General features: G+C 39.8%; 1 protein-coding gene across 2 annotated transcripts; it reads left to right on the plus strand.

Annotated features, from left to right (window-relative positions):
* The first annotated feature begins 308 nt into the window (after nt 1-308).
* Nucleotides 309-12051, plus strand: ccnt2a (cyclin T2a). 2 transcript variants are annotated; one of them, XM_084725553.1, is made up of 10 exons: nt 311-506; nt 2079-2160; nt 2279-2407; nt 2717-2777; nt 3362-3424; nt 4863-4908; nt 7622-7785; nt 8414-8484; nt 8784-10065; nt 10235-12051. In XM_084725553.1, the coding sequence occupies exons 1-10, from the start codon at nt 349-351 to the stop codon at nt 10303-10305; spliced, it is 2127 nt and encodes a 708-aa protein (XP_084581679.1). In that variant the 5' UTR covers nt 311-348; the 3' UTR covers nt 10306-12051. The 2 variants fall into 2 exon arrangements, with proteins under 2 accessions (XP_084581678.1, XP_084581679.1); XM_084725552.1 differs by lacking the exon at nt 10235-12051 and having other exon boundaries at nt 309-506; nt 8784-10187.
* The last annotated feature ends 829 nt before the right edge of the window (nt 12052-12880 follow it).

Raw genomic sequence — 12880 nt, forward strand, 5'->3', positions numbered from 1 at the left:
ATTGTTTTTTTAAACTGACTGAAAACAATTAATCAATTGTCAAAATAGTTGTCGATTAATTTAATAATTGATCAATAATCTAAATGTAAATTACCCTTCCTTCTTTTTGGTTTCCCTGACTCGACAGTGGTGTGTAAAATATTGAAAACACATGATAAAATACAATACCACCTCCTAATATTTAAACAGAGTCAGAACATTAATAAGTATGAATCCTGTAAATGTGGATACATGTGTGAAACACGCCCAGTCGCACCACGATCTCACGATCGAAGAAGAAGTGTGTCTTCCTGTGCGACATCGACGTCACATCCGCTTTCTCGATGCCCAAGTGAACGTTGTGGAGCAATGGCGGCGTGCCGGGGTTCTTCGTCGAAATGGTTTTTCACCCGGGAGCAGCTCGAAAACACGCCGTCCCACCGATGTGGAGTAGAACCAGATCGGGAGCTCTCGTACCGGCAACAAGCGGCGAACCTGATCCAAGACATGGGTCAGAGACTCAACGTGTATCCTTTGTAAACAAACTTAAACCTCGACCAGACTGGACGGAGACATGGCGCTAAGAGAGGCAGCGGGCCCGTAACCGTTAGCTCATTTCAAACACACTGCTGAAGTTAGGGAGCACCGTGAAGGATTTTTTGGTTTGTATGTTTAGTTTTGTGTTGTTCTAAATAGGTTTATACTATTGAATTCGTAGTTTGTAATCCGGATATCATAGTTTCATGTTTAGCCACGCGCTAACATCGTTAGCATGCTAGCCAGCTAACCGCGGGTTGACGTCTGAAAGGCCATTTGGCGAGTTTGCAGCTGTTGCTAGCCGCTTGTCCACTGGAATAAAATGTCTTTACCGCTGCGCCCGGTAGAGTTTAGTTTATTAAACACCTACAAGCTTTAAAAGAATATATAAACCAGTGTATTTATAATTGTTAATTGACTTAATTTCTGCCATCTTAATGTCGCTAGCTAACACTAGCATACAATTCTAAATCCTAGCGTAAGTCAGCTACCAGCTAGCTCTTGGCTCTACTGTCAACCTGTCTGTCCTCTGAACGCCTGTAATAATTGTTGAAACAGTTTTGAGAATAAATACGTCGCTGAATTGCGCGTTTATCTTCGTGTTGTAGCATATAAACTATCTAAATAAATTACCACTGTTAAAATAGTAGCTTGTGCAGTACGTTACATAAAGGACATACAATGGGACGCAAAATATCACAAAGGCTAGGAGTACAGGAAATAAGGACTGGCAAAAAAGACAGCACCGATTCCGACAACTTAAGTCAAAAACGTTCCTTTTTCAGCCTGGCGAGGTCATAAAGGTATCATACAGCAGCACAGGGCTTTGCAGAGCTTTGAGTATTTTATGGAATCCACATATGCATTGAGTTCATTCCAAAAAAGGAAGGAAAGAATGGTTCATTGAATATGCATGCATGGACATCCTGTACAAAATAAGCCTATTTTTAGAAAATGAGTTCAAAAGGAGTATAATGTTTAAGGGCTGCATCAAACGGATTATTTCTATTTTCAATTAATCTCTGAATTACTTTCTTGATTGACCAAGTAGTTGTTTGGTCTATAAATGTCAGAAATGCAGAAAACTTTTCCAAACCCCCAAAAGAAGAAAATATTCATGTTTAAGAAGCTAATTTTTCTGTAAAAAATTCTCAAACTAATAAATTAATTAGCAAAAGGGTCGGCAATTAATTTAATAGCTGATCCATAATCAATTAATTGTTGCAGTTCTAAATACAAAATATCAAAAGATTCACAATTAATGGTTTGGAATTACATTTGTGTATGTGGCATTTAGGTGATGCTTTTGGCTTGTTCTCTTGTATTTAAACAAAACATCTCGCCCAAATTTTGGTTCGACACTCTCCAAAACATCCGAACATGTCATTGCAGATTTGTCGTCTTTTTTTTTTAAAGGATGTTTTCTTTGGTGTGTTTGACTTTACATTGTATATATATTTTCAATATGCGAGGGAAAATATTTTCTAACAAAGATCGCTCTATTGTTGGCAGTGTGATTTATGCAAAGTGAAATATAAAATTTTCCTTGACCCAGTCACCAGCTCTCAATTAACAATAAATACAGCCATTGTTTACATGCATAGATTTTATATGCACCACTCTTTCACCAAATTCCATAGGAATGTAAGTATTCTCTGACATGATACTGCAACCTGTATCACATGTTAGACAAATTGTTACAAAAATTACACTGGTTGGTTTGTATGTGTGTGCATTTAAACGTATTGATGCTCTTGCACAGATAATATCTCCAACCACCTTATTCTTGGCTGCAAAAGTGGAAGAACAACCGCGGAAACTCGAACATGTGATCAAGGTTGCACATGCTTGCCTAAACCCCCAAGAACCACCTCTAGACACAAAAAGCAATGTAAGTTGAGGAAGCCCTGCATGTTGTTTGATTGAAAGTGTTTCTCCTTCTTTTTCTGCATCTGACTTTTCCAGTTCTCTCAGTGGTCATGGTTTCCCTTTATTTACCTGGCTGTGCCAAACTCCCTTGCCCCGTACGAAGGGCCTTATTTTAACTTGCCCTGCCTACTGTTACACCCAACAAGGCTTACATTAATAGTAAAATGAGCCTCTTTGTTTGGAGTTTTTGGCCATTTGAAATCAGTTGTTAGGGGGATCGATTAATAGACTCATTACAATTGTGTTGTAATGACTGTCTATCAAACTTCAGGCATACCTCCAGCAAGCTCAAGAGCTGGTGATACTTGAATCCATAGTGCTGCAGACCCTGGGTAAGTAGTGGTGACTGGAATGGATGACTTGAGAGAGAGATATAGCGTTTTGTTTATTATAATCATTACCTTTGGCTTATCATTATCACTAAGGGTGTAATGCTATTGATCACTGTTGAATTTATTCATCACAGCCTGTTGAGTAGAATGTTTGATCAGCTGCTTTATTGGGTATCTTGGCATGTGCATATTTTCAATAAATCATGTAAAGGTGACATGTCATTCTGTCATTGCTGACATCAGGCATGAAACATGGTATTGATAAAGCTTTAGGGAATTTTTCATGGGAATATTTGACAATTTTCATCTAATTTCACCGGTGAACAGCATTTTATTTTATGGCTACAACATATTGATCGAATTGTCTTACAAACTGAATGTGGATAGAGCTGATTGCACTTCATTTGTCACATATGAATTGGCTGTCAAGCTCCACTATTCATATTTTCACATGTAGATACCCATTAGAATCTGAATTGATAGTCTTAAAATCGAGTGCGAGATTTGTTTGTTTGATCATAAAATGACATGTCACCTCCCAACTGTGTCTGTGTTGAACTCACCTGTCATGTATTTTGTTCCAGGCTTTGAAATTACTATTGATCACCCACACACTGATGTGGTGAAATGTTCCCAGCTAGTGCGAGGTAGAGGCTTCCTTCTTTGCTCTTTGTGCCCTCTGCTCTTGTTTGTCCCACCTCAGATATGGGTGGGGAGGGGGGTGAAAACCTTGCTGATGTAATGGTTACGTGACCGCACACACACCTTGCTCTTTTTTTGATGACCTTTTGAGTTCATAGAATAACATGGCACATAAACACCAACATTTACTGACCCTTATTGTGCCAAATTCAAGACTGAATTGTAATAATCTTTCCTTTTGGAGGTTTGCTGTTTCATTCTGTGTGCCAGATACTAAACCCCTCAAATATCGGTTGTGGTCAACACAGTCAAATCAGTGGTTCTGGGTGGTATTTGCATTAATCTGTGATCACAGAGCTAGAACTGGGAGAAAGACTCTTATCTGATTGTCATATTACCTGCATTTGTTTTTAGGGCGATTCCCCTCTGAAGTTAGAAGAAATTTTAAGAGAATAAATGATGATTATTATCTATTGCCATTTTTCACAGCAGACATTTTGGAAAAGCATTAGTGACAGTGTTAATAATAAGGAACAGTAATCAGGACCTTCAGGATTTCACACTTTTTTTGTTGCAACAAGTTTTCTAAAAAATCTAAAAATTTTGATGCATGTTGAGATGTTTTTGGCAGTATCTGCAATGAAATCACGGGAGCAAGTGAAAACTGTAAAAAAAAAAATGTATAGATATATAGATAGATATTTTTGGTAGAATAAATAGGGAAATAAGATACAAAAAAGTAAATTACAAAACTGAGTTGGTTCATTGATACACGTGTGACGTGTGTGCGGGGAACTGCTATGATTGGTGCAAGTCAATGGATGCTGTGATAGAATAGGTTTGCAGAAAAGTTGTGGTGATTGGACTAAATTGAAAGGTAGTCCAGAGTTCACAGGACTTGGTTTAATTTGCATTACTTATTGCCGCCGCAGCTTCCTGGAGGGCTCTGTTCTTTTCAGGTGTGGCAGAGAGAGTGAGCATTAACAATACCAGGGCTTTGAAACTGAAACAGCTAAGTGGAGTTCAGCCATTAATTTTATTCTTTACACCTGTGCTTTTCCTGCTGTGGCTCATCAAAAGTGTCTTGTGTGAAAAAGTCTATATTAATTTGTCAAACTGATTATTTGTAAAATAATAATTATCCTGATACCGTAACATATAAAGTCATTCATCAATAATATTAAATTATCTCCCTGCTATATTATTAGCTGGCTCAAATTTTAAAAATCACCCAGTTCCCTGAAAGCTTCCAAAACGCAACAACAGTGATCTCAGAGCGTTGATTTCAGTCTTGGTCTTGGCTTAATAACTGCGTTGAAAATGAACTACAATTGGGTGAACATTCAGTTCCTTCCAAATGATAATGAAATTCTTTTGGCTCGCAGACTTGGTAATCCCCTTTTCCCTTCCCTCTTTTTCTCTTTTTCTGTCTCTCTCTTACAGCAAGCAAGGATCTGGCACAGACTTCCTATTTCATGGCTACCAACAGGTTGTTATCCTGCCCCTCCTTTGTTGCACTTTGACTGCACACCATAGCTTCCTGTAATGCAGGGTACCCTATCAGTGTCCAACGGGCCCTACTTGCGCTGGTGGTTGTTGGGATGCTTGCCTTCTCCCCTCAGCTTCCCTCCTTTGTTCAAAGGGAGCGGGACAGGGTGGCTCGTAGCGTTACCGGCCCCAGTCGCAGTGCGGTGTATTGTACAAGGGACCATGTGTTGGCACAGATGGGTTGAATGCAAGATGTGAAGTGTAGTGGTGCGCTTGAAACCCACATGTTTGTTCGGTTGCGAAAAAGTGCATAAGTCTAAAAGAAAGACACTTTGGTAGCCTGAATAGCAGCTAAAGATTTCACAGATGTAAACATTTCTCGTAGAGGTCCTTCCGGTAAGTACCGCAAATTCATTTTTAACATTTTCTTTTTCATATCCATTTGTTCAAATGCATTATCTCCTCAAATATTTTTCACCTTTTGCAATATTTGCTTGTATTAAAATGCATTTTTCTCGCTCTTCTTCAACATTCTTTCATACATGTAGCTCATGTAAAAGATGTAACAAGAAAAACTTGCAACCCATTAAGGACCTGCACAATATGTAATCTGTTTATATTTGAGAATCTCTCATGCTGATCAAAATGCATTTGGTGATCATTATTTTAAAGTGAACACAAAATGTTCTTAACGTGTCTTGGAAACTGGGTCCTTAAAGGGTTTTATAGTATGCGGTGGTGGAAGGGAATTGGCGTTATTGTAATTAACTTTGTCTTCAAATACTTCAAATCAGTCGACAATGTCTGGAAGCTGCAGTGAACGATGTCAGACGTTTTACACTAAGATGGCACGAATTCAGACTGAAAGCTATAACCAGGGTAGCTCAATACTCTCACATATTGTTTTATTTTAATGTACTTAAGAAGACTCATACCTAATGTTTTAACAGATTTTTAGATGTATAAATCCATCTGAACTGAGCTTTGAAATATTATCAGCCACGTGCTTATAACTGTTGGCTGTGACTGATAGTGTTATTTAAGGCTGCTGTAACCTGCCAGACCAGACTCCAGACATTGTACTTGTCTCATGGTTCAAGGTTACCATCCAGCTCTTACAAATGTGTTTTTAAAATGCAGCAATACAAACTATGATTAGTTCTTTGTTTTACACAACGTCATGCTTAATAGTGGTGTTTGTAAAATTATGTTGAATTTACTTACTTGACATTAATGCATTAAGATGACAATAATATTTTGGTTGAATGAGGTTCTTATCCATAGTCATTTTTAAAATGTATATTCTGTTTTCTAAATGCAACATATTTTAGCCACCAAAAATGTTTATCTAGAAAAGTTAAATATCAGTTTAAGTGTATGCTATATTTAGAATATTTTCACTACTTCACCTTGCCATCAGACAGCCTTTTCCAGTGGGAAATTGTTATGCAAGCCGGATATTGCTGTCCTCAAAGCAACCAGACTCCTTTAGCAAAACCTGTATATTGTAATTTTAACTTGCAGAACAAGTGAGCTGTTCAGCTACTGCTACCTTGTTTAGTTTGTCTGATGGCAAAGTAAAGCTATGAAAATATTCAAAATTTAGTCTACACTTAAATTCACTCATCATTTTTTTAGGTGGGTAAAATACATTTTGCTGCTGACCCCATCCACAGCAGTACATTGCTTAGCTCAGTGCTCCTGCTGATTCTTCAAACCAGGGTTAAAGTCACCATCTGCTGTAGGTAATACACTGGCTAAGGATAAGCACCTCATACAACCCCACTTAAAAAAAACCTTAACTGTCCTTTGAAGAACCAGTTTTCATTAGAAATGTTTTTGTAGCAGTTTGTATCTATATTTTAGCTGTTAATACTTGGATGGTGGCCATTTGTTTTTATTTGTTACTTTTTAAGTGAAAAAGTTTAATGTTGTGCTGTCTTACGATCTAAAGTTGCACCACTTGTCACTTGCAATTCCATAGTTCCAGAACAGTGTTTAAATAACTAAATTAAGATTTTACCCTTGAGTCAGATTCAGATTAGTTATATTTAGGAAGGCTGTCAGTATTGAGACCATGCGTACACTTCAGGACACACTTGGTTTATTCCTTTCATAACAGTCCAAAAAAAGACAGGCAAGTACATAGAGGGTTGTAGGAGCAGCCCCGCCGTCAGTTAGCTTCATGATGATGCAGCTGTCACATGGGCGGGTGGCCTCAGGGTTCAGTGTTTCACAATGAACAGGCTACACGTGGCCCCCTCTCCACTTCACTCAGTTTCATCATGATGTCCCAACATTTAAACCAGTCTTGAGACAGAAATCATAGTTGTGTGAAAAAAAAATAGTGCTTATTTTTAAGCACACTGGGAATTATGTCTTCACATTGCAGGAATCCTAAAGTTATTGAAGATGTCGCCTGTTTTTGATATGAGAAGCTGTCACATTATCAGAGTTGAATGTCTCAACATAACGATCTTTTGCAACTACAGTAAATTAAATTTGTCTGCTCCCTCTTGTGTTTCTTTTTTCTTTCTTTTCTCTTCACATGTGGAATTACTCGTGATGGAACGCCTGGCCTGAAACAACTCGCTCACACACCTATACCCTCACATATGTGAAATATTCACTCTTTCTTACACACACACTCATCACTTGTGTACACACACACACACACACACACACACACACACACACACAAACACTCTCTACAGTCTACACCTCACTACCTTCTGCCTCCAATACAAGCCCACAGTGATCGCCTGTGTTTGCATCCACCTGGCATGTAAGTGGTCCAACTGGGAGATCCCAGTTTCTACTGATGGGAAACACTGGTGGGAGTACGTGGACAACTCGGTCACTCTCGAGCTGCTTGATGGTGAGATTGAATTTGTTTTACTTTTTCATAATGTAGATTTTAAATTGAGATGGTGTGTAAAACATAAATAGAAACTGAATACATTATTTTTCAAAGGCAGTGGCCTTACATCAATTTTTCTTTTATCAACACTCAGTGTTTGGGAACTGAGGACACTAATTGTTGAAGTTTTAAAAGTGCAATTCTTTCTCATTCTTGCTTGATATACGACTTCAGGTGCTCAACAGTGCGTGGTCTCTGTTGTATTTTGCACTTCATAAGGCATCACACTGCAGGTGTCAAATTCACAACGAGTGTATATTTACAAAAACCAAAGTTTATCAGTTTGACCGTTACGTTTCTTTTCTTTGTACTGCATTCAATTGAACACAAGTCAAAAAGGATTTGTAAATCACTTTATTCTGTTTTTATTTGTTTTGCACAGCATCCCAGCAATTTTTTTGGAATTTATATTATTGCACAAATTTATCGGGCAGGGATTTCTTATATATTATGTGTTTTGTAAAGATGTTTGTTTTATTAGAATTCCCGTTTTACAAAGGTGTAATGAAGGGAAGAGGCAGTTGCAGTGTGTTAATTTAACATGGGAATTTGAGGTTTTTAATGACAGTATTCATTGTATTTGTAGAGTTGACCCATGAGTTCCTGCAGATTTTGGAGAAGACGCCCAGTCGGTTAAAGAGGATACGGAACTGGAGGGTAGGAAACATTGCTGTTCCGTAATTTTGTGTGGGGGGTATCAGTGTAGAGCACAAAGCAGCTACATCTACACGTATGTGACTTTTTTTAAACCAGCAAGAAGCTTAGGTGCCGAAACATTCATATGTCTCAAGTTCAAACTAAGTCAAACTGCTTGAAGTAAAATCACAAATATTAACAGAACAGAACTGATGATTTGATTATTTGCCCCAACATGACTGTGAAACTTCCTTCAGAGAGCTTACTACAAACTAAAACCAAACTCTAAACAGCATCACAAATCTCCTTGTACCCTTTAGGCAACACAAGCTGCCAAAAAGCCCAAGACTGAGAGCTCTCAGTTGACGGACAACTCCTTTGCTGGACCTTCCATGCTCCAAGACCAAGGCGATGCCTCACTCGCTGGACTTTCCACCTCCAACCCAAGTTTTTCCAAAGCAGGCCCCGCCTTCACCGCATCCCTGTCTCTGGACAGCTTGGCTGGCACATACAATCCAGCTAGCCACAGTGAGTGGCCCCAGGCCAACCAGAACCTAGCAGGGTACCCTTCCACCTGTATAAAACAGGAACCCCAAGAGCCCACACTGTCCTTGCAGACCTCCACTTCCTCTTTGCTTCAGCATGCACCAGTATACAGGACTGAGAAAACAATGGACTACAACCCTGTCAAACAGGAACAAAAAGGAGCTGGTGGGAGCGGGGTAGGCAAGCATCAGCCACCACCTCAGTCTGCCTACCTTCCACCAGCTCAGCCTCCTCCACCACAACCTGCTCCAGCTCAGAAGCTGTCTCTGGACAAATACAGAGAGAAACATGCTGCAGAGCTGGCTGTCTCTGGCCAGAAACGCAGCCAGGAACAGCACGGAGGGGTAATGGATTGCGATGTGAGGGGGGATATGTCGTCTTCCTCCTCTTCTACCTATGCACCATCCTTTACGAGCCAAGTAGACCATAGAAAACATTCACAGCCCCACCAAACGTCCCACGGTGGCGGCAGCAGCACCACTGCCTCCCCAATGAAAATGAAAGTCCCCTCCTCCTCAACTTCAGGGCAAGATAGACGTCACCACAGTGACAAACGGGACAAAGGCTCGCTTAAACTCCGCCTGGCTGTTCCTGGCTCTGGTGGAAGCTCCCAGCTGGATAAAAGTGGACAATCAAGCAAGGACGAGCTTAAGATGAAGATAAAAGTTTCATCATCAGAACGCCACAGTTCATCAGATGAAGGCATGGTGGCCAATAACAACAAGAGTAAACATTCCAGCCCTCTGGTGAGCAAGGAGAAACAACACCGCGGAGCAGATCACAACCTCCATCGCCACCACAAGCACAGTCACCCTCATCCGCACACGCACAGCGGGAACGGACGAGGAGGCCCGGAGGGGCTGTTACGGGCTCCTCCAGGACTGGTCAGCATGGAAGGGACCACGCTCGCTCCTCCCGGATCCGCCTCTTTGTCGTCATCCTCATCGCGCAAGAGGGTGCACCCCGAGGCCAGCCACAACCACCACCCTTCCTCCTCATTCTCCACTTCTTGCTCTAAAGTGAGCAAAATCTCCAAGGGTGGCACTGGTGCTGCAGGTACTACATCTTTTTCTCTCCCCTGTTTTCCTCCTTGCTCCTCTCCTGTACTGCAGTGTGTCTCGTCTGGCTTGCAGCTCTATGGCTAACCTCCCTCCCTCCCCTCCCCCCTTCTCCTCCTCCTCCTCCTTATTCTTGTTTCTCCTCCTCCCCTTCCTGTCACACCCAGGTGGGCTGCGGACCTCTCAGCAGTACCCTCCTAGTGAATCGCCACATGAAGTGGGAGAGCAGAGACACTGAGTCCACCTCTCTGCAGCCATGGCCAGCACATTGGAAATGGCAACAAACTACCCACAGACTTTGAAGACTATGCTCACCTCCCTGTTAAGTGCCCTAGGAAAATAACTATGTGATGATAAAACCCTTTACTGAAAGGCAGAAAAACTAATCTGCAAAAAAAAAGTATTGTTGGACTTCTCACTTTCTGAGACACAAGAAAGATGAAAAATTATGCTTCCTGACTGTCTGATCTCTGGATCTTGATGCTCAGTCCTGTCTTTCTGTTAGTGTGTTGAATTGCTGCTTGGTTCTCCTTCCTCCTCAAATGAGTTAAGGAAATGTGCAAAGGTGGGTGTGTGTGTGTGTTTTCATGTGGGGGTGGGCAGAGGAGTCCTCTCCTACATTTCAGATCTCCATATGGGAAAACAAAAGTATTAGTAAGTACTATAAAAGGCATGGAAGGTGCACTTTTCTTCAGTTTCCTCCTCCTATTTTTTTTAATGAGTAATTTAATTGAATCACGTTTCTGCGGTTGTATGGAGGACGCCAGTGACTGGCTGGAGATGAGTTCAAGTTATGTTTGCTGGCATTCCATTTAGTACTGTTGATGGATGCAAAAAAAATTTTTTTTTAGATGTAAAGTTTCATCTCCTCAATTACTTTCTTGTCTTGATTTCATTTTATACTTAAGTACTGTGCGTATGATTTGCATGTTTCAATCATCAAAGGGATTTCAAAGGAGAACACGTACTTGCTGTTTACAGAAAGTGGAGATAAATGTACATACGTTTTTGTATGTTTAAAGAAAAAAAAAGCTATACCATGACTACTCAGGTTTGGAGCTGCTTGTAAGTATAACAAGATAACTATAATACCTATAAAAGTCTTTTATTTTGTTGATCAACGGATTGGGCATCATCGGGTGAATGATTGCAGCATTCCAGTAGTGTGTGCTTCTTACAGCCTTCCTACAGAGGGTGCTGTTCTGTGCTTTTCCATCACAGGAAATATCAGTTGATGCCCTCAGTAACACCGGCACATCCGACACCCACTTATCACATCAGAGCGATGCAATTTGTACCAAAAATTATTTTTTTGGACCTCTAAGTAGACCTTAAGCTGGATGCCAAAGGTTGTGCCTCAAAAAGAAAAAAAAAACTGACAAAGACAGTAGTAGTGTGCTATTAAAAGTTTACATAACCCTTTTTACTTTGAAGTGCATCAGACATAATTTTATTACATGAAGCTGTAGCCCTTAGATGTCAGCCCACAAAGGGGATACATGTAAGTATTATTCAATCAGCCATTAACAGAAAAAAAAAAACCTTTTTGGCTCAGTTACATCCCAGCGAACATTGTTAGAACAGTGACAAATCGGCCATATGCAACATGACCTGCTGGATAACATGAGTATCTGCAATGTGGACGTCCCTAATAGGTTTTGTCACTGATGTCATCATCCAATTGGTTGACTTTACATTCACGGCCATGTACCTGTCCGGACACGTCTTTACATTAGTTTCCTACATTAAACTCTATACTGTTCTCAAATCTTGACGTGACCGTCCCCTGTGTTCTTGACTGAGTTCCTCATTTATTTTAGAGTGTGCAACAGTTTGTACCCTCATTAGAGATTTACTGTTGGGCACACAGAACAAAAGCAGTTGTGGACGAATGAACATTAGCCATTCTTTACATCCTTTTTTCCTTTTCATTTCAATATTAGAAATAAACTTCAAAGTTGCCACTACCCTGACACACTATAAACTCTGGTTGTTGCTGTCATTTTTATTATGCATATTTATGTCACTAGATTGTAGGAGTGAAAACACTTAGTGATTTATAGATTTGAATATGATGAGAAATGTTTTTACTAGATTTATCATGATACCAGAATTTTAAACTTCAGTACAATAGAGAATGATAAGAAAAAGTTCAAGGCACACAATAAGAATTTTTTTTTCTCTGAACTGAGACCTTGAATAAAGCTGCGTATCATTTAAAACGACACCAGCACCCTTAAGTAATTCTGATACCAGTAGAGTACTTCATTTAATACTTCCATACTTAGGAGTATTTTGGTGGCATCTCAGCACACTGAGCCACCAACTTTGTGAAATACACCTCGCTCCATTTCACTGCCACAGACTAATAGATTGAATGCCCAGCCCTAGTCTCACATGAGCACTTAGATCTTTTTTATAGCTTTGTTACTTTTGATACTGTGAAATGTTGGTATTGTTTTTAAATGAGATTGATGAAGTATTGATACAGTTAAGATAACCGATAATCTGATATATTTTAATTTTAAAAATAAGTTTATAGAACCTGTAGTGCATGCACACCTGAGTGTAAGAAAGGCTCAGAAGTAGTGAGTAAATTTGGATGATTGAAAATTCTAGAGCTCTGACTGGACCAAATCTGACGACATGATTACAGAGAGTCTTCACATGTTTTTATTTTATTTTTTCTAACAAAGTACATCAAAAAAACTTGAGAAATGTAGTCAGGCTTTTAGAAAACATTTAGTCTAAGCTTTGACATTTTTTTTATAGCCAAGATTAATTGGCTGTAGTTTTATTATCAGAGTAATAAA

Source organism: Lutjanus erythropterus, chromosome 8 (assembly GCF_056507025.1).
Source record: "Lutjanus erythropterus isolate fLutEry1 chromosome 8, fLutEry1.hap2, whole genome shotgun sequence".
Classification (NCBI taxonomy): domain Eukaryota; kingdom Metazoa; phylum Chordata; class Actinopteri; order Lutjaniformes; family Lutjanidae; genus Lutjanus; species Lutjanus erythropterus.

Coding starts and splice junctions, on each gene's coding strand:
- ccnt2a (XM_084725552.1), top strand. CDS start 349: ATGGCGGCGTGCCGGGGTTCTTCGTCGAAATGGTTTTTCACCCGGGAG. Junction 2,778..3,361: donor CATAGTGCTGCAGACCCTGG/GTAAGTAGTGGT, acceptor ATTTTGTTCCAG/GCTTTGAAATTACTATTGAT. Junction 3,425..4,862: donor ATGTTCCCAGCTAGTGCGAG/GTAGAGGCTTCC, acceptor TCTCTCTTACAG/CAAGCAAGGATCTGGCACAG.